General features: G+C 36.5%; 1 protein-coding gene across 1 annotated transcript in view; it reads left to right on the top strand.

The window, feature by feature from the left end:
* ZFPM2 (zinc finger protein, FOG family member 2) overlaps nucleotides 1–27902 on the top strand; it is a 450548-nt gene that overhangs the window by 104521 nt on the left and 318125 nt on the right. Inside the window, exon 3 of the mRNA XM_029923854.1 lies at nucleotides 10072–10173. Within this exon, the coding sequence (XP_029779714.1) occupies nucleotides 10072–10173 (102 nt within the window). The remainder of the gene's footprint in view (nucleotides 1–10071; nucleotides 10174–27902) is intronic.

A 27902-nucleotide genomic window follows, 5' to 3' on the forward strand; every position in this document is an offset into this window, starting at 1 on the left:
AATGTAGTACTCCATTGTATATACAGACCACATCTTCTTGATCCATTCATCAGTTGATGGACATTTAGGCTCTTTCCATGATTTGGCTATTGTTGAAAGTGCTGCTTTGAACATTGGGGTACATGTGCCCCTGTGCATTAGCACTCTTGCATCCCTTGGGTAAATCCTTAGCAGTGCTATTGCTGGGTCATAGAGGAGTTCTATTGTTCATTTTTTGAGGAACCTCCACACTGTTTTCCAGAGCGGCTGCACCAGGTTACATTCCCACCAACAGTGTAGGAAGGTGCCCGTCTCTCCACATCCTCACCAGCATCTATAGTCTCTTGATTTGTTCATTTTAGCCACTCTAACTGGTATGAGGTGGTATCTCAGTGTGGTTTTGATGTGTATTTCTCTGATGATGAGTGACGCTGAGCATCATTTCATGTTCCTGTAGGCCATCTGGATGTCCTCTTTGGAGAAGTGTCTGTTCATATCTTCTGCCCATTTCTTCACTGGATTATTTGTTTTACGGGTGTGGAGTTTGATGAATTCCTTGTAGGTTTGGGATACTAGCCCTTTATCCAATATGTCATTTCCAACTATCTTTTCCCATTCCATCAGTTGCCTATGAGTTTTATTGATTGTTCCCTTGAGAAATAGAAATTCTTGAATGATATACTTCTGAGAATTTGCCTTATTTTATCTCATGTGGAAATTTCTCTTATGCACCAGATCTTTAGTGAACTTAAACTTTGTGAAAAGCTCTTTTCACATGGGGGTGATAGTTACTTGTGGGGTAAGTGTTTAGAACTGTAGAAATAATTTATAAATCACCGTGACTTTTATGTAATATAGCTACCATAAATATCAGTATGTTCAATAATTTCCTCTTACTAGCTGTGATAGAATGTCACAAATTACAGTGGTCACCCATTAACTGCAGAGAGGAGTTTCTTCTCCAAATAGCAGACTTAGCTCTGGACCACTGTCATCAATTGTTCCAGAATTATCTGAAATCCAGTGTCTGAAAGATTATTATCAATTGTTCATATTCTGGAATATGATAAAAGGTTACCAAAATAATGACATATTAAATAGGTTAAGGAAATAACACACATTTTAAAAAATAATTGTCTACTGAATATAACTCTCCATAATATGGTAAAACCCTACATTTTCTTACATACTTGAAGCATGTCTAAGGGCGACTTGAGTCAGATACCATTATAGAGAACCACAGAATATGGACCTTTTCTTATCAGATGGTTGAAAGGTTTAGATTTCCTGTTAGGTATTGGCAAAAAGGAATAATAATTATACGTTTTTATTTTTGTATCTGGTGACATAACCGTATCTATAATTTGACAAGGGAGTGTTAATTTAACATGATGCTTTTTTTGATGAATCTGTAACCACACAGTTGTTTTGAGCCCAACAATATTGCGAAGCTATTAGGCAAAGCAAACCAAAACTGAATCGTAAACTTAAATGTCCTCGCCCTTCAATACAAAGCTGTAGTTTTCTGTTTTTGACTGTTACAGTCCTTTAACCAAAGCTATCTTGTCTGATGATAAAACCATAAGTGTATGAAGCTCACACATTTTTCATCTCTTTTATGACCTTATCTTTCATGAGCGGCTTCTGTGAAGGTATCCTAACTATAGGAAGCACCTGGAAAACATATGTGATATCTATTCTCTGATAAGCCGTGTGAACAAGAAAGTAGATCTGTCACTTCTGAACTGTTCATTGTTAAAAAATACTTTGATGATTTAGCTGATTGCAAAATACATTATAGGGATGACTAACAGCTACAGTAACACTCCTACTCAAGAAAGTTCAATAGTTTTATTGTGCAAGAATTTCTATAAGAGGTTAATATTGATAGGAGCTACATGGATTAAAGGAGCAGGGTTGAGAAGGGCTGTTTTCTTGTATGACTGCTTGCAAACACTGCTGCTATTTGTGCTGAAAAGTGCCTTTCTCAGAATGTGCAAATCTTTAATTTATACAGGAATGTCTAACTTTGGGTGAAAAGGTGTTTGTGGTTTTGAAATGATTTTTGCACAGCGAGGAGAGCTGCTGCTTTGACCACCTTGCCAACAATACCTAATATGGGATTTGAAGATTCTGTTTCATGTGTTCGAAAGACTATATTCTAGTGCATTTCTCTGAGTCATTTGTGCTATGTATTATATTGCTCAATAACACCTTCAATTTCCTCCTATAGGGCTCTCATTGATTCTGAAAACTAGACTAAGGAAAATGGAAGGGCCCACAAAATATGTACGATAGCTTTTAAAAGAGCAACAAAAGAGTTTAATCTTGTAATGGAAAACCATTAACTCCAGAGCCATAATTTTAGAAATATTAAAGATTTTGTTACCGCTTGACATTTATTCTGTTTCATCTTTTTATGAATTGGTCTCTGGATATATATAGTGCTTATCCCATTAAATGTGTTTGTGCTTTCCTAAAAATACACTGAAATTTCTATTTAAAATTATGTGAATAAAGAATTTAGCAAGTAAATGAATGGATATCAAATGCATTCCTAGCTCTTTCTGTAACTCTTTTCCTAGCATCCTTTTCTGTCTTCTTTTCCTTTTCCTACCAACAAAGCTTTTGAAGCAGTATCTTAACAAACTTGTCATTATTATCTTGGCTATTAATTATTCATGATGTTTTTCATAAGCTACTTAGAATGTTGATTTCAAACATACAAGAATCAAAAATAGAAGTAAATAAAAAAACAATGGTCAATAACATCATTTCCATTCAAATCATGAAGAAGCTGGTGGATTATTCCATGAAATTAAATATATTGAAAGGGAAAGAAGCAAATCCCTATTGTGAGGGGGGAAAATAAAATATAGTGTTTTCTTAAGATAATTCAGAGATTTCATATTTGATTAAATTGTTGTTTAATAATTTCATTTTTCATTAGTAAAAAGATTAAAAATGAGAGATAAAAACTTACCAAAAAATTGAGAGTTAGTTTCCTGAGATAAACTTAAAAGATGAAAGGTCTAAAAGTTGACAAATGTGACATATTTTAGTTATTAAATAGAAATAATGTGCTCAAGGCAATTAATTAGGAAATGTAATGTTACTGCAGTAGGTTATGGTAAAAAGAATGAAACCAAGATCTAATTTTATAGCTCGTCAGTGAGTAATGGTAATTGATTAAGCATCTGTGTGTAGTTAATTTTACTGAGTTCTAAGTCCAATAGTACACCTTAGAAAAAGCTTCTAAATATTATATCCATTAAATCTTTCATTTCAGTATGTAAGCATAGTGAAGGAACAAGGCTTACATATGCAGAGGAGAAGCAGCTATCTTTGTTGCTCGATATTTAGTTGAGTTTTCCTCTACTATCCTCACCGGTTTGGAGTGTGGTCACTGGAGTCAGAATGACTTGGGGCCAATTCTTGGATCTTCCATGCCTGGCCATCTTCTCACGTCTCTGCATCTTGGCTTACTCTTATGAAATACAGGAATACCATTGCATGGCGGGGTTGATGTGATGTTCATGAAACATTTAACTAGTGCCAAGTGGTGCTCAAGAAAAATTAGCCATGTTGAGGTTTAGTATAGAATCCAAACTTGAGGACATGTTCTCTGTCTTATGCATCTTTATGTGCAGATATGGATAAGAATATAAATTTAATTCCAACCCATTTGGTATTCTGCACCCGAGTGCATCACTTCATGTGGCAGTCTTATGTTTTGGGTCATCTTTTCCTTTTTTACTTTTTTTTTTCTTTAAGAAAACATGATTAAATAATTGATCAAGGACTTTATTCTCCTGTCTTAGAGTTTATTTTTATTAATGTGATATATATTGCACATTTACTCAGTTTTAAAATAGCTTAAAACAGGAGCGCCTGGCTGGCTCACTTTGTTGAGTGTCCGGTTTTGGCTCAGATCATGATCTCACAGTTCGTGGGTTCAAGCCCCGCGTCAGGCTCTGTGCTGACAGCTAGCTCAGATCCTGGAGCCTGTCTTCAGATTCTGTGTCTACCTCTCTCTCTGGCCCTCCCCTGCTCACGCTATCTCTTTCTCTCTCAAAAATAAATTTTAAAAAACATTAAAAAAATATCTTAAAACAGTTGGAGAATTTAATTTCTTTTGAGCTGTTAATTGTATACAATCAACTATCTTTACAGTGTTTTCATCACTAAATATTCTGCAATATTTATTTTTGGTAGTTCTAATTATATGTGCTACATAATGAAACAAATTAGAGCAAATTGTTCCATGAATCAGGATTATCAATACTGAGTATTGCTCCAGATGTTGGTGCAAGTTGAAATCTAAGCTCAATAGTTCCAATCTGGCAGTTAAGTGACATTTAATCAAAGTATTTTATTATATGAAATTACTAGTTCAATCAAGCCCCTAATAGGCTAAATTATATTTTTTTCATTTTGAGTAATTTACCAAGTTTCTGTGTGTATCAAGGTCTGCTGAGATTTGTAGTCATCCTGTGATTTTTTTCCTAGTAGATATTAGATGAGGAATATCCTGGGTAAATTTAGCCTGTACTGAAGGAACAAAATGACTTCATGCACTCAACCATCATACAGTAGCAGCAGTTCTCAAATTATTTCTGTTAGTGTCTTAAAACTTTCTATGGATTCTACTCTCCTATCATTGAAATGTTGTCAGTTTCACCACCGGTTTTCCTGCACAGCAACTTAATTCCTGTAATGTTTTTTTATATGGAATTCTTTGGGGAGATGGCTTTCATTTTTAATCTGAGAAATGGTTTTCAATCATGGAGCCTCAGGCCATTAAACCTCCAGAATTCAGTTTTATCTAAGATCATGCCTCAAAAATTTCAGAAATATTATTGGCTCTTTTCTCCAGGACACTTGCGCTGCACAAAGTCTGGGTTAGGTGTCATGCCTGTGTGCTCCTGTCACGTTTTGGACTGCTCTCATCAAAGCATTCGCCACACAAGATTGCAATCTATTGATTTGTCTCTGTCCTAGTCTATAAGTTATATGAGAAGAGGAACCATCTTTGTTTTATATTCTCAGTGCTCAGCATACTGCCCGGGACTCCAAAAGTATTTTAATATGTTAATACAGAATGGTTTATTTCACCTCTCTTCAATGAAGATGAACATTTATAGATTCAATGGAATTCTTTTAGCTTCTGATTTTTGTAATTATTGTGATTCCTCCATAACAGAGTCTTCTAAACATCCCTGTTCCCACTATACTTCTCATTACTTTTCCTTCCAAATATGTAATTTTCCTAATAAAAGGTTTCAAAGTAGACTTAACAGTAGTCTCACAAAAGTTTTTGGGCAAGAATATCCGAGACATGAATCAGATTGTGGTTACAGAACAAGGAAGGGGGAACTCAAAGACCAGATGTCTGAGAAAATAACATTTTCATGGAAACTCAGTGTTGTGTGTCACGTGATCATATCAGCCCCCTACTGAAATATTAGTGCTTTTCACTGGCTTCAATATGAAGAACTCCAGAATAAATTATACTAGGTTCTCCATGGTCAATGTCATTTTATGCTTCTTATCTCTGAATTTCTGTGTCTTATCCATTTTCATTTGGAATTATTCATGGACTACCCTGATTATAGTTTTTTTTTTATCAGTGATGACTTCTCTTATGCATATTACCTGGCGCCTTTACTAGATTATATGGTCCTTAAGGGAAAGTATATATCTTATTATATCTTCACAAATACACATTATAAATATTCATGATTGATTAAATTTTGCATGGCATCACATGTTTCCAATAATTTAAATGTAATAGTAAAATTCGTGTGACCATCAGGGTAGTATAGTTAACATCTGAATATAGAACCTAACTTATCCAAGTGGTAGAACGCTGGTTCTACCCAGAGTTTTACTGTCTGAGCCCTTGGATATGTAATTTTTAACAGCATGTCCCATGCTTGCTTGGATATATCTTGCTTTGATATTATTCATCTACTCCAGGTGTACATGATTCTGTACTCAGCTGGTGGGCTGGTGTATAGGAGAGGCAAGAAAGGGTATTTTGGAAAGAATGCTAGATAGGCAGTTAGGAGACTCCAATTTAAGTCCTAACCTTGTCTAAACTGCTGTTTCTGGAAGCCTTTGTGATGCTTCTTCCTGCTCCCTTATAATCCTGCTTCCTACTAACTGAGGAAGGGGCATCTACTGAAAGCTGCTTCATTCAGTCACCCTGTGATGACTGGGAAGCACTTAATGCTCAAGCATGTGAAGGTTTGGGAGACGTGACTGAGGCAGAAATAAATGCACTGGCTACAAGTTACTGACCCCATCTGTTCATCAATTTCGTAATCAGTAAATTTCTCTAATTTGGATCAGATCATCTCCAGAGTCCTTCCCCACCCCAACCTTGTTCAAGATTCATAAGACATGAGAAAAGTGCTTAGGAGAAATGGATACTGTTTAAAATTATAGGTTGCATTCTTTACTCTTCAGTGTTGGGGAGGACATTTTTCTTTGTAAATTTCCCTGAACGAGACCTCCGCTCAGTCTGTGGAGATGCAATGAAGAGCCCGCTGAAGTAGCCGGCAGAGTGTGGTGCGGGTTCTAGCATCCATGAAAAATAAAGTGTTATAAAGGTCATATCTCCCCAAATTGGGTCTGATATCCTGGGGATACTCAAAAAGATTAAAGTGCTACACAGATTATTGTATTAAGTAGCATTGAATCAATTAGTGAGAAGGTTTTTGAGCTTTTTATATTCTTTGTGGATCGGTGAAAATGTTTCATCTTCATATTACTGTGATTTAAATAACTTAACTTGTTACTCTTCCTTTCTACTACAGGGAAATGAGACCAGAGACTTAGAGTATAAATAACCACAATACCTAGAAATTAGTAATGTTATCTTTATTTTTATTATATTTATTTTTATTATTACCTTCTATTATGGGCACCTAATACTGATACTTCTTTTATAGCCGGGATACGATTTTCATTTTTAAAAATTTATTTGTATGTTATAAAAAGTGACTCTGCTTTTTTTAAGTTTTTATTTAAATTCTAGTTAGTTAACATATTATGTAATATTGGTTTCAGGAGTAGGAAGTAGTGATTCATTACTTACATATAACACTCAGTTTTCTTTTTTTTTTATAAAATTTTATTTATTTTTTATACAGAGAGAGACAGAGCATGAGAGGGGGAGGGTCAGAGAGAGAGGGAGACACAGAATCTGAAGCAGGCTCCAGGCTCTGAGCTAGCTGTCAGCACAGAGCCTGATGCGGGACTCGAACCCACGACCGTGAGATCTGACCTGAGCCGAAGTCGGAGGCTTAACCGACTGAGCCACCCAGGCGCCCCAACACTCAGTTTTCAATAAGTGACTCTATGTAAAGAAAGTTTACTACAAATTATTGTAAAAGCCATGACTGGACAAAAATCTCTGAATATAATTATATAAAGAGGTTGGGAAGATATTGAGTGCCTCAGGAAGGGTCCCAGAAGGAAACTGATAACTTGGTCAGGGGGTTTTGCTAGAGAGTTTGGTGAAGGGACAGTGTCCAAGCTGTGGATAGGATTAAGGAAGCCAAGCGAACAAGGAATAGGAAGCACTGATGGCTGGCAACAGCGAGAAGCTGTTAGCTCCCCTGATCTGAAGAGCCATGGGAGGTGACAGTGAGGTGGAAGCATGGGAAAGCAGATGAGCCACTTGGGAGTGCTAACCTACAACACAGCCATTGCTCCCAACTGGAGACCATAAAAAGGACAGGGTTAGAGGATATGTACCTGTCTTCTCTCTTCCTGCCCTCTGAGCTTCTGACCTTCTTAGTGCCTCCCATTGATTGAACGCACCCAGGAATAAGAGAATAAAGCAGCCCCTGTGCCTCCATGAGGCACAAAGTACCAAGTAAGACAGAGACAGAGAAGAGTTAATTGAGGCCATCAGGAAGGAGCAAGCAGAGAATAACCAGCTCATAGAAAGTATCAGGGTTTTCTGCCAGAGCTAATACTTAATGATTCCAGCTAGGCCAGTCTGCTACCTGCATAGCTTTAGTTCAATACTTATATATATGCAGGGATGCTTTTCAAAGTCTTTAACAACGGGTACCACTTGGGCTCTGACCAATCAGAGCAGATGCTATAAACCCCCTGCTGAATAGACTTTAAACCCTTAGTTTCTGGATTAGGGGAGGCAGGAGGGGGCTCACTAGAAAGGGGCTGGGGCAGGCAGTATTGGGCTGAGGGGCACTTAGTTCAGGGTTCACAGCATTTGAAAATATTAAAAGGCTGTAGAGGCTGCTTGTCTATGCAGGCTGAGAGCCATCCCTCTTTGCGTCTAAGAAGTGAGAGCAGAACTCTTCCACTGATCTTATAAGATAACTGGTTGATGTGTCCGTGTTCTTCTATGTGACCTGCAAAAAGGAGCACAGATTAAAACTCTTATCTTACCCCTGAGCCTTTGTACCTTTCTTAGGGCACTTGGACCTTGTTTGCACTCTCATTATTTGTGAACAGACTCTCTTAGAAGGGTTTTACACTCCTTCCGAAAAAGTATTGTATTTTCCCATATATATCCTGCTATACCTAGTACAGTTCCTTAAACATAGTAAATGCTCAGTATCTGTTATTTTAGGGAAATAATTTCCATTGCTGTTCATTGTCATCACCCTGAAAGGAAGAGAGAACTCAACTTTCAAACACCTTCAATTCCAAACATGGGGTTTGGTGGTTGGGGGCATGTGTTTTATTCTCTGTTGCCCACCAGAGCCAGTGATCCTCTGCTGTGGAAATGCTGACAACAGATGGTCTCTGGGGTTCTGTGTTCTCTCGCCCTTTATTCCACTTATTAAAAATGATTCATTTTGTGAAGCTATATATAGAAGTGAAATATAAAATTTGTGGAGTTGAAAGTTCAAAACTCATCAACATCACATTAATGTCATTTGCAATAATAATAGTTTCCTGAAAATTCTCTTGTATCTAGGTTACTTGTAAAGATTTTAGGAATTCATTATTTTTTGGTATAATCGTATAAAAACTTACGTACTATTATAGGTTTGGGCAACTATGTAGAAAATACTTCAGAGAAAGACTAGTTGGACAAGCAATTTAATTTAAAAGTTTTAGAATTATTAGATTCAACGTTTACTTGCCATGTTTTGGGTATGCATTTTGGAATGAATTTGGTATGACATCACATTTTCTTGTTATTCTGTTTTCTGATCTCTATTACCATGTGTAGTAGGTATCTTATGTAATATTTTTGTGTGTTCCATGTTACCATGGATTACTTTCCTATAAAGTAGTTACTTTGTTACTTAAAGTGAAGGTTCTTATAAATTAGACTTCTTACTTTTAATATGCACTTGTCTTGTTAACATAACTTCTTTCCCATAACTATACTTTTACTCAAAATAGATTATATATTTTTTCTTGTGTGGAAATGAAAAATGAAACTGTGTGAACTCCCGGACTTCTCAAGAACAAGTACAGCTTTATAGTTTCTTGCATTGTGAAGACTTGAATCACTGGCTCATCTCATATGCTAATTATTTAATTATAGCCTTTTAATACCCATTTTAAAAACACAACCAAGTTTTAGTAAGCTAAAAGCTGCGGGGGGGGAGGGGGGGCGGGCGGAGGAAATCTTCAAAATAACGTAAATTCAGCCCAAAACCTAAATATGTCTTACCCTAACCCAGTTAATTGTTTTGTTTTTGTTTTGCTGCATCTTGCCTTTATAAAAATTATTATTTGGAAATATGCGAGTCAAGGTTTTCCATATTAACAGCAGTAATTACATATTGCTTTTTTATTTTCTTATATAAAATATTAATAACACTGAATGAATTTTTACAGAAATGTTTTTGTTTATAGCAGTTAACTTTAGGTATGTATTTATTCATTTATTGATGACTAATGCTAATTTTCTTTACTTTAAATCCACAGTAGATAGCAATATGATTAATCATGGTGATTTAATCTGTGTAATGACACATATATGTAACAAGCATATGCTTAGACATACTCTGAGGGCATACCTTTACCAGATCTGAGTGTCACACAGAGAGCTTTAATTATTTCCCTTTTTCTCTCTGTGTTGGTGTTTTCCAGGTGATGATGAAGGAGTTCAGGAAACAGCAGAATCAGACGGGGACACACAGTCAGAAAAACCAGGCCAACCCGGAGTTGAGACAGAGGATTGGGATGGACCAGGTAGGACAGAACGTTTAAAATTCAACCAGCTGTTGCTACTCTCCGGAATTCACTTTTTTCCCCTTAAATTTTAATTAGGTTATAAAACTCTTACAATCTCAGCCGATATATATATATATATATATATATACATATATATACACACATATATATATATAGTTGTATGTGCAGAAGAGGTTACACGGGAGTTTAAATAAACATCATTATATGGAGACGATTTTTATCTTTTTGTTAAATAAAGCATAAAAAACCAGTGTTTCTTCTGCTTAAAATCTCCATCTTGTTTCACTTCATAGTCACATAAGAATTGCTTCATTCTACTTCCCTTTTTTTTTTTTGAACAGAAATCTTTATGCTAGGTCTACATTCAAATTGGGAATAATTTTTAACACTTTTAAACAAGTAACAGTAATACTCTAAGGAAATATTTTAATTTAATCATATTATAAGTCATAGATTAAATATCAATATGTATTTACAAGTTTAGGAAATATCAACAGATACTCCCATTGATTCAGAGTTTTGGCAACATTTTCATTTTTGTGAAAGAAAATTTAATTTGATTTAAAAAGTCCTGATATTTAATCATTCAAGAAAAAAAATGATGAAAATACTCCTAAACACCAATGTAATTTTATGTAAATATATGCAGTTCATAAGAACTCAATAAAAACTCTTTATATTTGGTGCCAAGTAATTTACAATTGATGGTATATTTATAAATGGAGACTATTATGTCATAGGGCTTAAAGATATAAGTGAGTTTTTTGAAATAGTTTCAGCTGTAATATCTAAAGCAGTAACATTTTTCATTAAGAAAGATCCCTATATTTCAATCACATTTTCACCCTTGCATGACTTTGCAAATTGCTCTCTGCTGTGCGTGAAGAAGAGAGGAACTCCACTGGTAATTTTCTGAAACCAGCAGCTGGAAAATATAATGCAAACAAAAATGAAGATGCAGTATAGCTGATTATTATGATGTCATTTCTAATGTTATTCATGATACACACAAATGTTTGTATTCTGTATACTGTAGCATAATGGTTATACAAGATTTGGGATCAAAATGTGTACTATTTAAAGTACTATCATACCACTTCTTAAGAGTTTGAAAGAAGATGTAGACTTCTGGCATTTTCACCTTATAGCATAATGCTTCTGTCTTCTCCATGTAGGAACGAATTCCTTGGATTAAAATGAAAAAAATCTTTGGAAAATTTTATTTTTTTCTTGAGGATTACATTTAATTTTAAAAGGGTAGATGAACTTAGTATAGTACGTTTTTTTATTCATGGAATTAAGTATATGTATGCTACTTAGAGTTTTTACATTTAGAACTAATTAGATTTAAGGGCCTTTTGGATATGCCTACTTACAAAGTGTGCCTTCTGGGTGCTCTTAACAATGGTATAAACTTGGAAGGGGCAGATTTTCTTCTTTCTGTGGGTCTGAGGCCCTCTGTGTCCCTGTTGCTTGGGAGGGAGTAAGCACATTCGGGCAGTTGTAAATCATTAAACGCATGGGCGTACTCAGTGCCACCTTTTCCAGAAACAAACTTGTTTTATTAACTTAGAGAAGGAGAGAGAGAGGAGCAAGGTAAAGAGTGATGTGTCATTCAGGGCATGATTTTTCACTGTTAAATTTCTTTTATATATCTGACTTAATGAAATTTTTATTTAGTTATGGTGAACATGTTTATGCTCTTTTCTGTGATGCATGTGAATATGTAAAAACTTTAAAGGAAAAAGGTATGTATCTATCTAAGCAGATGTGCCTATAAGAAAGTTCTTTTTTTGTTTGTTTGTTGTAAGATTGATAACAGATTTTTCCCTTCAGGTATTTTACCAAAAGTGGGGGGTAATTATTTTGAAACCCCTTAATTAATGAGATTGATTCATAACAAAAGGGTGTCTGTTGGATATATATATTTTTAAGGTAGAAACTCTATTACTTTCCTTCAATCAGGACAAAGTATAGGGGATGTTTTTGCACTGTTGCTATTACATAATAATGATTATATCAATATTTTAACCTCGATTTTTGTTACTTGCAAAATGATATTGGCACTTACTTAGTTATCAAGGGGAGAAAATTGTCCAAGTTTTAGTGACAGTTTCCAAATAGAAATTGAGCTCTGTATTCTTTTTTTTTTTTTAATGTTTTATTTATTTTTGATACAGAGAGAGATAGAGCATGAGAGGGGGTGGGGCAGAGAGAGAAGGACACAGAACCAGAAGCAGGCTCCAGGCTCTGAGCTAGGTATCAGCACAGAGCCTGACGCGGGGCTCAAACCCACGAACGTGAGATCTGACCTGAGCCGAAGCCGGAGGCTTAACCGACTGAGCCACCCAGCCGTCCCTGAGCTCTGTATTCGAAGGGTTTAGGTTCAAATTTTGGATGTCACTCATTTGCTGGGTGATTTTTGTCAAGTTGCTTACGTTCTTTATTCCTATATCACCATTTATAAAATGTAGAAAATGCATTCACACTTGGTAGGGATTTTGTGAGAATTAGATCCTACACATAAAATATTACTGATCATTATAAAGGCTTTCAGATTATTGAGTCTTGAAGCAGAACCATTTAAAATTCTCAGCATTTTTTTAAAGCCCAATAATATATCTGATACAACTTTAAAAATACTAAGCATCTAGTTTTGAATTTAACCACAAATAATTGGTAAAGACATGAGGTAATGAGCCAGGTGTGATTTCAAGGTCTCCTCATTTTAAAGTCCTCCTACCCAGCCCTCAGCTTCAACCAGAGATAGACAGCTTTCTCTAAATAAAAATAGAACAGAATCAAAAGACAAGGAAATTATCTAAAGAATTTGAGATAGAGCTGACATCATTTATGATGGATCAGGATTTGTCTTATTTTTAAAGAGTTTGAGAGAGTTTGATTGAAGTCCACTCCACAACCTTCCTTGACGGCTCATTTCAGTAATGAGTCAACTCTTCTGAAGTGTTCTGTTTGCATCAAATGCAAATCCCCCAGGGCCATATTTTTTCCCTTACTTGTTATTCAACTAAAAGGTACATTTTAGTAATTGCTCACACCTTTGTTAACTCTTATGATTAGGCAGAACCTAAACAGTCTTTAGAAAAATTATCTTACATTTGTAAACATTTCTATGGTTAAACTTTACAATGCTTAAGTATTTGTGACTTAAATATTCTTCATGTTTTCATGAATCTTTCACTGTTTGAAGGGAGAACTAAACCTACACTAAGCTTACAAGGTTCAGGCCAGTGTAAAAGTCATTACCTTGTTATTTCCGTATTTCACGCAACTGTTTTTAAGTTTTACTTTTCTTTCTTGCTTTTAAAAAAATTACCCTGATATTACCCTGCTTAGAAGCGAATTGATATGATACTTGGTATCTGCCATCTCTTCATCTGCATTTGCCTCTACTTACTTTGTATATCATTTCTCTCTCCTTTTTAAGTATAAAACTCTTCTTGCCTTTTATCACCCTTGTATCAATAGTCTTACACATTTAATTATTTAATAAATAATTATGATTCACTAACAATCGTGAAGGTGTAGGGAGAAGTCCAAAGGTATAGTATAATGTTGTCCGTACTTCTTTTGGATGCCATTTCTCTTCTTTAATCTTTTAAAATTATTTGTGCATTATATTTAGGTGACTGATACAACTAATATTTAAGCACGTGAACCTAGAAAGTAGAAAATGGTCTAAACTACGGAAGAAAGTGAACAAATTTTAGAGTCAGATCTGTGTTTGAGTTCACACACTGACACTTAACAGTCTTGTGACCTCAGGTATATGAAACAGCCCTGGCCTCAGTTTGCTTACCTTTAAAATAGGAATAATAATAACTACCTTGAAACATTGTTATGTGGATGAAATTTGAAAGCAGACAGTATCCAGCAGTCAGCTAGGGATAGAGTGGGATTTGCTAGATGTTAATGGCCTTCTTTTACCCTAGAACCTCTCACACGTGCCAACAGTTAGAATGTTGACCTTGTTTTGACATAGTATTTTCATCTCTGGCTCTCTCTTATTTTAAGAAATCTTTAGAATTGCAGTCTATAGCCTAAGTCTTGGGTTCTGACTTCTGTATTTAGATTCAGAAGGAGACTGAGGGGAAAAAATTCAGATAAATCGTCATAAATTCATCCTCTACCTTTGTGAAATGAGCACTTCAAAAGTCATATCTTATGTCAACTCTCAGAATACCAACTCTCTAGTTGACATCATTCTTTTTGCACTTGGGACTAGTGAATAATCTGATTTCTCTGGCTTAATATTGAATGTAGTTAAGTCCTACCATTAGGCTTATAACCACTATAATTGAAATTTCCAGGAGTTTTAGTAAATGAACCTATTACATTGCTCAAATTGTGCAAATAAGCACATCTACCCTCAAGAAATATGTATTAATACAGGTATGCACAGATACAATTTTGAACAGTTACTTAAGTTTCTTTGACACAGACGTCAAGAAATGCATGCACTTTTATTTTGGTATTTACATGTTAAGCACTTGAGGTGTTTCAATAAAAAGTAAAGTAGGGGGGGTGCCTGGGTGGCTCAGCCAATTAAGAGTTCAGCTTTGGCTCAGGTCATGGTCTCATAGTTTTTGGGTTCGAGCCCGGCTCTGTGCTGACAGCTCAGAGCCTGGAGCCTGCTTCAGATTCTGTGTCTCCCTCTCTCTGTGTCCCTCCCCTGCTTGTGCTCTGTCTCTCTTTGTCTCTCAAAAATAAATAAATGTTAAAAAATAAAAAATTTAAGTAGAAAATCACACTTTGTATTGATGATTTGATGAATTACTAGAATAAAATTTGGAATTATTTTTTATATTATATATTACAAAACAGCCCAACTTGCTCCTAGACTGTTAAATGGAAATCTGAGTTTCCGTCAGAGGTAACTTATTTCAGGATAGTATGATGAGTGGAAAATATCAAAATTATTTCTTTCATTGATATCTTACCCCGCCACTCATGAGCTGTATGACTTTGAGTAAGTTAAAAACTCTGTAAGGCCTCAGCTTTTTTTGTAAAATGGGGCTAATAATAATCACTGTCTCATTAGTGAGATTCTCTATGTCAAACATGGAGCTTGAGGCTTCATAGTGCTCAATAAATAGCTCTTAATATTTGTTTTAGTATCATTTCAGCAATTGCGCTATAGTGGCCAAAACATGGGTTACAGGTGAACCTTCATGTAATGTATGCATAGTGAATTAACTCTGCAAAATCATTTTGCTATGTAAAAGTCATCGTAAGATTATATTAACTATGTTCTATATAACTGGACTTTAAATGCGATTCAGTTAAAGCAATTTCAATGCAAATAAAATCTTAAGAGTAAATGTCTAGCATAAAATCAGATGTGTGTACTTGTTGCATCCCGTACTAAAAATTGTGGTCACCAAATCTGTAAATAAGTTGCCTCATCCAGTTGCTGCTCAGCGTTTAGGATCCATGCAGATGATGGGGTTAGTTCTGCTTTGTGCCTTGAACCCAGAAGATGGGAGGGTTTTGCATAAAGTGCAGTGGTAGCTGGGAAGTCCTCCTGAGACAGAAGCACACACTAATGATACAGGTTTTTCCCCCTTCCTCTTCACTAGTCCAAAGAAGGGCTTGGAGATTACAGTTCTGATTTCGTTTCCTTTTTGATTGGGAAAATGTGGTAGATATAAGATCTGGGAAATGCCATTTGAAGTAAATTAACAGAAACCTATGAAACATAGTTAACCATAGATATAGTCTGACAGTAAGAAGAATATTGTGAGAAGCGGAGGAAATCGTAGAATGACTGTGTATTACTCTGACAGTGAATTGGTATTATCTCTGCTATCAGATAATGCAGTTATCATTAATTTTCACATTTGCATTTCAATCTTTGGAAGGAAATGACTCTTGCCGGATGAAGATAAGAGCTCTGTACAACTATAATGAACCATCATTTTATCCCAATGCTTTGTGTCCATATGAAAATGAGGCAGGGAGGGGTGTGTGTGTGTGTGTGTGTGTGTGTGTGCGCACGTGCTTGCACGTGCATGTGGGAAGGGGAGTCAGAAAAACAGTGTAACAAAGTGTCAAAAATTGCTACAGACTTTTGAGCCCCTTATAAAACAAGAGGGGGTCAAAATAAATCTTCTGTAATGTAGTTAAGTGGATATCGGATTAAAAGATGAAAGCCTTACTCTTTGTAGAACAGAATGCCACATAAACTCAGTAAAAAGTTCCTTTTATCTTATTTCTTTACTCCAGTTTTCACTCTCATGTAGAATTAGGGCACACATAAACCCAACCAAAAAAAAAAAAAGTAGGTTGGAGGCAAAGTACTTACGATTATTATTTGGAAAGAGATATCTCTGTGTTATAACATACTGCATAAAATATATCCTTAATCCAGTGGCCTTTAATCCAGTGGTTTTACATTCTTGCTCTACTAAAACAAACTAGAAATTGAAGATGAAGCATTCAAATGTCCTTGATGTTAGTGGAACTCCAGTCCGGGACCCCTATGCAAATAAAAAGTCTAGGTCCTACATCAAAAGTTTTATTATTAAACATGTTTTTGTGTATTTTTAGTTTAAACATAAAGCTTGTCTTGCTGCTTCGGAGTTTGCCTACTTTGATTAGCTCCTCACCCTCAGTTGTGTTAATAACGGGACTTTTATTATGCTCTGTCCTGCTGAGCCATAATTCAGTTTAGAATTCTCCTCCACAAAGCACTCCAGGAAGATACTACCAGCCTGTGGGAATTGACATATAAAAGAATTCTTTGCTATCCCTTTTATAACCTCTTTCATTAAAACATATGCATTAAATATTTATTTCAGGACAAGGGTTTCCGTATTGGTTCCTTTTCTTGACTCAGCATTTTGCCTCCCCGCCCCCAAATACCTAAAAATATTGGCTCTCATATCTGGAGAGTTGAAAGAAAAAACTAAGCCTTGTTATTATTTGTTTTTATTTTGTCTGAGTCAGAAAAAGACTTAATTGGGGTCAGAAGAATAAGTAAAAACCAACACAGGGACATGCATTAGTAGTTTAAAAGTATGGAAAATAAAAGCAAGTGCATACAGACACATAATACTTGTTACAAATGGGCCACAAATTTAGAGCTAGATTACTAGAAGACTAATTACAAGGGTAATATTGATTGATTACACAAGATGAAATAAGTTGGTTAGCTGAGCAAACGTTTATTTATTCAACTGTATATTAAGCATCAAATATATTGTAGTGTTCTGTGCTAGACTCTAGGGCATGTGGCAGTTCATTAACAGGGTGTTCTCTACCTCAGAGAAGTTCATCTTTTTTTATACTTTAATGCTTATTTATTTGAGAGACAGATAGAGAGGAAGAGAGAAAGAGAGAGGGAGAGAGAGAGGGAGAGAGAGAGGGAGAGGGTGTGAGCAGGGGAAGGTCCAAGAGAGGGAGGCAAAATCGGAAGCAGGCTCCAGGCTCTGAGCTGTTAGTACAGCTTGGGTTTGAACTCAGGAACCATGAGATCATGACCTGAGCCAAGGTCAGAAACTTGACCCACTGAGCTACCCAGGTGCCCCTCTACGTTAGAGAGTGTGTGCTCTCCCAGAAACTGCAAATTGTAATAATAATGATTTTTTGAGAAAAAAGTGATACCATAAACCATATTGTGAGAGGTGGGTGTCAGTAATGACGTATCTGAGAAACAAATATTTCAACTTAATTTGTTTTTATTTATAATGTTTATATTTTAATATGCAAAGTTTCAAATATACATAAAATAAGACGGCAGTATATGATAAAGCCCCATCTACCTATTACCCAGCTTCAGACATTATCAAATTTTACCAATCTGGTGCCATCAGTTTTATGTATGTATGTATGTATGTATTTAAACAAATCACAGAAGCCATGACATTTTACCCATATGTGCTTTGGTATGTCTCTGATAAATAAGGACTTTTATTTAAAACGTAACCTCAGGGGCCCCTGGGTGGTTCAGTCAGTTGAGCGTCCGACTTCGGCTCAGGTCATGAACTCACAGTTCATGGGTTTGAGTCCCGCATCGGGCTCTGTGCTGACAACTCAGAGTCTGTAGCCTGCTTCTGATTCTATGTCTCCCTCTCTCTCTGCCCCTCCTCTGCTCATGATCTGCCTCTCTCTGTCTCTCAAAAATAAATGTTAAAAAAAATTAAAACATAACCACAAGCAATAGTATTATGATGCAGAAAATAAACCTTTATATTGTATAAAACTCAATTCATCTTTAAATTTTCCCATTTATCTCAAAGAATGTCTTTATGTTTGTGTTTTTCAAGTCAGGACTTGAAGAATGACCACATCCTAGTTGATACAATTCTCAAGTGTTTTGAATTGATAGTAGTCTCTCTTTCCTCAACTCCTCTCTCCCATTTGTTTGCTAGAGAAACAGTGTATTTATCCGGGAATATTGTTCACATTCTAAGTTAGGTAGATTACATGCTAGCAGCATTGTGTAACATGCTCCTCTCTCCTCCATATTTGTTATAAATTGGTAGTTTCATCTAGATCCTTAAATATATTCAGATTCAACACTAGAGGCAATAATACGACATATACATTGCTGGGTACTTTCCCTTGCTTCATATTGGTATATATCACATAAAGATGGGGTGTCCAACTTGTAGTGATATTACTATATCAGAGGATTCACATGTTGTCAGCCTGATCCATCCATGAGAAGTTTCCCATTCAAGTTTTCACATGATGATTATTGTGAGGTTCCATTATATCATTAGGGCTTGCACAATTGTGATTTTTACGTTTTACCATCCCTTCTGTATTATTAGCTGATATTATTATCTTCTGTAGGTTTTTCCATTGTCTACTATTTAATTACCTCTAAATTCTTTTCTTAAAGGAAAGGGAGGATATATGCTTAATTCTTTCTCCTTCTTTACCAATTTCAGAATAATAAAGAGTAAAGGAAGTGTTATAAGATGAGGCTCTTAAAGGAAGGAGGGCTCAGTGATTCAGGGCCTCGTGGTCCACAATACCATTACTGAATTTAACTTCAAGATCACTGTGAAGACATGTTCTACATATAGCCCACATGCTCATATTTGCATTAAATATAAACTGCTCTGACTGCTCTGTGGAAAATGGATAGAAGAAGGTCAATGAAAATGCAAAAGTCTTATCAGGAGATGAAAGTGGTTTGTGGAGCGAGCACTGGATATATTTGAGGGTGTGATTGAAAGTGCCTTGCTCAACTTCGAATATTTTGTTCCCATTCACGAAGGTAAGGGAAACCGAAGGAAAGGCATGTTTAGGGGGAAAGATAAGTTGGATTTTTAATGTCGTTTGCAGTTTTCATGAGACATCCAAGGGGAGCTGTTGAGTAGAATGTTGGCTATATTGAGCAGTAGCTTGGTGAGAGGTCTGGTCTAGAGATAGAATTGGAGGGTCAGCAATGTATGCATGGTGGTGGAATTCATGGGAGTAGGTGAAATTGCCTGGGGTGGGAATAAATATAAGAAGGCTTGGACACGAATCTTGAAAAGCTCCTCTCTCTCGCTGGAGGATAGAGAAAGAAGTGTCATCAGAGGAGACTGATAAGGAGTAGCCAGACAAGATGGAAAAAACCAGGAGAATGTAATTGTTTTTAAGAAGGACTGAGTCACACCTGGTTTAACTGCTACCAGGAGGTCAAGACGGAGATTTTAAGACTCTCCTTGAATTTAACGCCATGCAAATATTAGTGATTTTAACTAGAATTATTTCATGGAGTTCTCGTAGCAGAAACCAGACTGTGGTAGGTTGTAGTGGGAGGGAAAAGAAAAACGGAGTCGGCTAATGCAAACAACTCTTCTTGAGTCTTCTTAGTAAATATATAACATATTTGGGTTTCTGTGAAACCGTTTATTGATAAAATTATTATCATTTACCTCTTATTTTTACCTAAGAGTTTTTCAGACTTTCAAATTTTGGAATATGCCTTTGGAGAAATTTATATTCCCATATTAACCTAGTCTGAATCCACTTTCCATTAACTTGTAGATTATTTTAAAGTTATTTTTTGTTGCTTGCCTCTACCATATCTTCAGACTTGTATACATTTTTCTCATTTCTTTTAAATTTTACCACACTGGTATCCACACTGGTAACAGCCAATGTTCTTTTGTTGTTTTAATCAGGAGTACATTTGGACCTTGGGAATCATTCTGTCTTCATCATAAACTCCTACACTTGCTTCTGAGATTGATACTTGGAGCTTGTAACTGATTCACTCATGAATATAACTTGCATAAGATTGCCTGATCTTCTACTTCTTCCCTTGCACCTTTGTAGACCCAGGCCCATCTTGAATTAATTTAATTAGTTCAAGCATTTATTGAAAGAATAGCTGTGCCAGACTCTAAAGATAAAGAGATCACTTGGAGTCAGACTGCCTTCCAAAAGCTTCTGGTACAGAGCATCAGACAGATAAGTGATGAGACAGTCAAAATGCATTGCCGTTGATTCCACTGTAGAGAGGCATGTATAGTGCGCAGTGGTAGCAACAAGAGAGGAAGGTCATCTAGTGGGAAGTGGTGGTGAGATGATGGCCATGGGATCAATTTTCACCGAAGGAGAAGGGAAGCAGGTGCTGGTGGTGAGGCTTAGTGTTGATGTGTAACACACATAATTATGGTCAATTCAAGTGACTGTAAGGGCAGAGTGATTAATTCACATTGGAGACCCTCTGAGTTGTTATTCATACATAGAAAGTGTTTAGTTTTGTATGTGTGGTGAGCTTGTTGCCATTTTTCCCATCTAGAAGCTTCTACTCTACAGTTAGACCTGCCCTGTCCTGCCATTGTTACCTTAGAAGGCATGACCTTCCTATCACTCTGAGGAATGGAGAGGCTCTCTGAAAGACAACAGAAACTGTAGTATCTTCAAGTGACAGGAATCCAGACTTAGACAAGAGGCTATCTTTTGAAGATCCGTTATCTCTATGAACTTTTAAAACAACAGTGAAAGAGTTTGGTAAAAGTTCAGCAATGTGGGGCACCTGGGTTACTCAGTTGGTTAAACATTCGACTCTAGGCTTCAGCTCAGGTCATGATCTCATGGTTTGTGGGTTCCAGGCCTGCACTGGCTCTGCGCTGAGAGTGTGGAACCTACTTGGGATTCTCTCATACTCTCCCTCTTTCTTTGCCCCTCCCCTGCTAATTCTCTTTCTCTCTCTCTCTCTCTCTCTCTCTCTCTCTCTCTCTCTCTCTCTCTGTAAAAATAAATAAATAAACCAGAAAAAAAATCAGCAATGAAACCCATAAAGAAACCTAATTGTAATTTAGGTCATTACATGGAAATCAAAGCAAAGCAGAGCCTGTAGTAGCCTAACTGGCCTTGCTTCCTATTTGGAAATGGGATTGGTTCTTGGAGGTTCTTAGAGAGTTTGAGAGGAATAAGAAAGGAAGGGTCAGGAGGGAGAATCTGAGCTTCTTGTAAATAGTAGAGTCCTTCCTGAAAGATTTCCTGTGGCTCTTAGTTTAGGGTTACGTGAAAGAAAATCTCAAAGTGCTACATGTTTAAAAAATGCTTTCTTATTGAATACATTGTCACATATAGGAAACTAATGAAAATAACTTATTGGGTGCTAAACATAAGTTTACATTTGGGTAAATAGAGAATCAAAGATCTTTTTTTTTTTTCAAGTTTTCAGGTGAGAATCTCTTGAGGGAACAAGAAGCATAGCATTCATTTTAACTGACACCTTGTGTAAAATCAGTCATAGGCCTTCCTTATTGAATGGAATTTCAACAGGTTCTTTGGATTTTCCCTCCTGTTAGCTTTTTCATGTTAATTATTAATTAATACTAATGTTAAAATAATTGAATATAATAATAAAAATAAGGAAGGTAGGGATATTATTATTTACTAAATGCATATTGTTTATAGGAATACAAGTAATAAGTACTATGAAATAATCAAGATTGGTACATTTTTGAACTTTGTATTAATAATGTATGGAGCATCTGGGTGGCTCAGTTGGTTAAGCATGCGACTTTGGCTCAGGTCAAGATCTCACAGTTTCATGAGTTCAAGTCCCGCGTTAGTCTCTGTGTCAACAGCTCAGAGCCTGGAGCCTACTTGGGATTCTGTGTCTCCCTCTCTCTCTCTGCTCCTACCCTATGCATGCTCTGTCTCTCAAAAGTGAATAAATGTTATTCTTTTAATATTGTAAAATGTAATGAAAAGAACAAATGCATGAGTATATTCTAATAAGGATGGAAACATGGTATGTCTTACAGAATCAAGTAGAATGTAAGCCAAAGTGACTGAGATTGATAGCATTTATTTTCAGGTTTTTAAATAAACCATGCATTATTTAACTTTCTGGTCTCCCAATATATTTTCTCTATAAAGGCAAGACAAACAAGCTAAAATAAAAGAGGAAATAATAACATATTTTTCTTTTTATTTTCTTTTATTATTTTTTATAAATGTAATTTCCTGTCAAATTGGCTTACATACAATGCCCAGTGCTCATCCCAGCAAGTACCCTCCTCAGTGCCCATCACCCATGTAGAAGACATTTTCTGTTTTCATGGTATTTGCTCTCTCAGTTTCCTCTACCCATTTTTTCTTTTAAATTATATGCTTTCCAAGAAGATTACCATCTTTGTCAGTCAAGGATATTTTTCATTATCTTGAAAAAAATAGTTTTAATGTTTATTTATTTTTGAGAGAGAGAGCTTGAGCAAGGGAGGGGCAAAGAGAGAGGGAGACAGACGATCCAAAGCATGTTCAGTACTTACAGCAGCAAGCCTGACGTGGTACTTGAACTCACAAACCATGAGATCATGACCTGAGCTGAAATTGGACACTCAACCAACTGAGCCATCCAGGTGCCCCTACCCTGAAAATTGAATAAAAGGAGGACAATAGGTATATAAACGAGAATTAATGTAATGTGACTGATGCAATTGTGGTTAGATAAAGTGATAAATGAAGCAAAATTTTTTAAAATTATGCCTGCCATTTTTAATGTCGTAGTGGGACAGAGTAAGTTTACTTAAAATTGCTTTCTCATTGTGAAAGAAGGCACTTGAGTGGCCCTTCTTAATTATGGAAATATCAAGCAAATAAGAACCAGGGTCTTTTCAGACCTTTGTCACTTTGCCATGAATACCCCTGTCTTGGAGATCTCATAGCTCTGGAGGGAGATGGGTGGGACAAGATGAAAGACTGATTTGCATATGTGTTGCTTTCTGCATGGCAATCAGCCAGATTTCATTGCTTTTCCCCCACACTGAGGTGTATATTAGTTTGCTCTGCTTCCATGACAAAACATCACAGACTGGTTGCCTTGAACAACAGAAGTTTCTTTTTTTTTTTTAATGTTTTTTAAATTTATTTTTGAGAGAGTGGGAAGGACAGCGTGAGCAGGGGACGGTCAGAGAGAAAGGGAGACACAAAATCTGAAGACAGGCTCCAGGCTCTGAGCTAGCTGTCAGCACAGAGTGCAATGCGAGACTCGAAACCACCAACCGTGAGATCGTGACCTGAGCCGAAGTCGGATGCTTAACCGACTGAGCCACCCAGGTGCTCCTCTCTCTCTCTCTCTCTCTCTCTCTCTTTTTTTTTTTTTTTTTTTTTATGGTTCTGAAGGCTGGAAGTCCAAGATCAAAGTCAAAGATCAGGTGTTGGTCTCTGGTGGGACTTCTCGGCTTGTAGATTAGATGGCCACCATGTCACTGTGTCCTTACAGGGCTTTTCCTCTGTGTGTGCACACTTTTGATGTCTCTTCCTTCTCTTTTACAAACATTAGTCCTATTGAATTAGAGCTCCAGCCTTATGGCCTATTTAGCCTTATCGCCCCTGTAAATGTCCTGTCTCTAAATGCAGTCATATTGGGAGTTAGAGCTTCAACCTATAATCTTGGGAAGGACACAGTCCAGTCCATACCAGGTTGGGTTGGGTGGCCTTCACCAAAACCAGCTGGCAGGGAAAGTACACCAAGGACAAGTTTCTGGAAAACAAGCAAAGCCAGAACTCAACAATAAGGCCTTAGGTTTTAAGAAAGGGCTGTTTGTCTCACCCTTTGTTCCTAAATCAGGAACTCCTTGTGTGACCAGACAATGTATCCTAGGGTCCTGCTATTGGGAAGAATGGGTGATCGGAGATGCGGGTGTGAATTAAAGTAAACTGGACCCTGAAGCCTCAGGGGGCCGCTGTAGCAGGCTGTACAAGAGATGAGCCCACTTGGCTGTTGTTGACTTGGTAGAAGAGATTCCACTGTCCTGTGCAGGAATGGTTTTCAATAATGACACCAAGGAATCAGGAGCAAAGCAGGGGCCCCAGTGGCTTAACTGATTATATTGGAAGTTTGAAGTGTGGCTGGCTCTTGGGGATTCTTGGAGAACTGGGGAGGAGAGATAAGGAAAAAAAGGTAGAGGGAAAGGTGTGACATCTTGCTAACAGAAAGTTTACCCCAGGCTGATGAATGAGGGTAATACAAGTCACTGAAGAATATGAAGCAAACCCAGAGAAAGAGACATCTGCCTTTGCTTTGGGAGGCCAGTTAAAGCCTCTTTACTTTGTGAGCATAGAGACGTTTCGCAGATGGAAAAGGGAAAAGACATGCTGGCATTCCAAGCACAGTAAAACCTACTGGAACCCCACATTAATATGGACGGTGAACTGTGGTCAGGGATGAGAGGGGGCTGACATTAGACATCTGGACATCAGCCCATTGCAGTCGTTCTGATCAGGACACAGGAGAGAGTTGGGCAAAATAAAAGCTGTTGCATTGTTTATTTATGTTCACTGTGAAATGGGTTGAAAGTGGTGAAGGAGGAGGGAGGGTCTCCTCCCCCAAACCCCAAGCCCAGGAAAGCAGTGATCTGGACGAGAGGCTGGGGAGCAAGCCAGAAACACCTTGATTGCTGCCTTCCTTTCTCACCACCCCCGCCACACGCACACGTATACGCATGCATAGGTACAGTTTTCTGGGCAGTGTACAAGCAAGAGTTTTCTAATCGTTACATGAACAAAAATAAACCTTTATTTTTATTCTGTAAAGATAAATAAAATCCTTCTGAATTCATGATAAAAATATTTTAACTATTGTTAAGTTATTAGACTGAGTAATTATGTTTACATTTTATACTACATTTGAAGAGAAGGGTGAGGTTCTAAGACGCATCCAGTCGCACATCATGCGTTTTTTTTCACATTTTTGACATACTAGTGTGTATTACAGGAAATAATTGTTTGATTTTTAAAGAACAAGTGGATATTTTTGAAAAGTACAAGTCATTCATTAAAAATCTTAATTATAATTATGTGGAAAAATTAATTTCCTATAAAATAGGCTTTTCTGTCTGGAAAAATGGAAGTGAATTATTTTAAGAACTCATATAACTTAAGGCTAACATTTCATGCTAATAATTAATGATTAATATATAGTAGATTATTTTAGCACATTTTAAAATTAAAGAAAAGGGTGTTAGTTAACTTAGCTTTCTAAATTTTACTCTTCTTCTTCTTGTTTTTTTTTTTACTTTTGGAGGTAAGCATAATAAAATGAAAAAAATAGTTATCAGATATTTTAATAAAGTAGAATGAAGATGGCATTATGTATAACTGTTACAAAATGCATGAAATATTTCAACTATGGTTTAAAAGTACATGAAATTAATAATACCTATAATTCCTTTGGGCATTTAATATTATTACATTTATATAATTCAAGACATTTCCTCCATTGGGCTCACTGACATTCATCTTAAGAAATCCTAAAACAAAGAATTAAAATACTGGTAAAAGTAAAATCAGGAAATAAAATGACCTAAAGCATTTTTTTTTCAGAGTGCTCTTCTCTAAAACTAATAAAAATATAAACTACTACCTAGAAATAATGTTGAAATCATAAAAGTCTGTTCCGGGCAATATTTTCCTCTCCTATGAACTTTTTAGTTTTCTCCTTTGCCTTCGTATCTCTGACACCTAATATTTATTGAGAGTTTACTATGTGCCAGTTACTGTTATAGGCACAAAGAATATAAAAGCAAACACGTTCTCATAGTTTTCCTTCATGACTCTAGGAATATTATTTCTCTTTTGACTAATAAGGAAGCTGAGGCTCAGGAATATTAGGTACCTCATCTAAGGTCACATAGCAAACAATCATGACATTGAAATTAGGCAGCTCACTCTAGAAATGGTGCTCCTTACTGCATCATCTTTATTTCCCATACAACGCCTCCTTTTTGATTAATGCACCTGTTGTTTGCTACCATATTTTGATATCCTTTTACCTAACTAGGAGTCTGTCTTTTTCCTTTTTTTGCTAAAGTACAAACAAGGAAAATATGCTTTATTTTTCATTAAAACCTTTTATTAAGTTTAATTTATATTTACATATATACAAAAATTTGTGTGAATTCGAAGGCTTCCTTTCTAGTGCAAATCTTTTTGGTTCCTAGGTGTAATTTCACCATTTATCTGGTTTTGACTAGGAGAACGTGTAATAATCATAGCAGTCACCATTTATCGACTGCTCTGACTCCAGTCACTGTGCTTCGTTTTACAGTTGAGGAAATTGAGGCTTTAAAAACTTAATAATGTAGCAGAGAAATGACCCAGCCAGGACTCCCTTTGACAATGGCTGTCAGCAATGCTGGCGACACCCCTCTAGAGGACACTCCTTTCTGTAGGCACTGCAAGAGTGATTTTATGTATTTCCTTCTTTAATTCTGACAGCATGCCTGATAAGTTATCCCTGTTTTATAGGTGAAGATGTTAAATAGTTAGGTTGCTTACCTAGTCTTCTATTGCTAGTAAAGTCAAGCCTATAGGGTCGTAGGGTAATAGAGACACAATCTGAGATGAAAAGTTGCTTTCAAAGTTTGCTTTAACAGCTTAACAGCTCAGTACGTTTGGACAAATACCATGGCCCAGATCATCTTCTAGCCCCTCAACTTTGTCACCTGTAAAAATAGGAGTGCTACATACCTGCTTCATAGGGCTTTGTGAGCATTGCAGGAATGAAGCCCTCAGAAGAGTGTCTGGTGTGGCATTAAGCCCTATAAGTGATTGATGTAAGCATGACATCATCATCGTCATTTTACAGCCTGATTTCCTCCTGTCTTAAGTCCTGCTTCAACCTTACGTCATTTTCCTCCATTAGATTTCCAGAGAAATACTGAGTCATCTTTATCCATTTTGTTTAGAAAACCATGGTGTTTCGTAGACTTCAACATCCTTGATTACATTAGAAATTTCAGGGGGCACCTGGGTGTCTCAGTTGGTTAAGTGTCTGGCTCAGGTCATAATCTCATGGTTCGTGGGCTCGAATCCCATGTCAGGGTCTATCCTGACAGCTTGGAGCCTGGAGCCTGCTTCGATTCTCTGTCTCCTTTTCTCTCTGACCCTTCCCTGCTTGAGCTCTGTCTCTCTATCTCTCAAAAAGAAAATAAACATTAAAGAGTTAGAATATAACTTCTAACTGGACTTGAAGTGCTAAACCTATTTTAGGTTTCTAGAAAGTTATTATAAAAAGTCCTTTGTTGGGCTAATATCAAAAATGTACAAGGAACTCACCAAACTTCAGAATCACAAAACAAATGATCCAGTGAAGAAATGGGCAGAAGATATGAACAGACACTTCTCCAAAGAGGACATCCAGATGGCCTACAGACACATAAAACGATGCTCAACATCACCCATAATCAGGGAAACACAAATCAAAACCACACTGAGATACCACCTCACACCAGTCAGAG

The sequence above is a fragment of the Suricata suricatta genome, chromosome 15 (assembly GCF_006229205.1).
Source record: "Suricata suricatta isolate VVHF042 chromosome 15, meerkat_22Aug2017_6uvM2_HiC, whole genome shotgun sequence".
NCBI lineage: Eukaryota > Metazoa > Chordata > Mammalia > Carnivora > Herpestidae > Suricata > Suricata suricatta.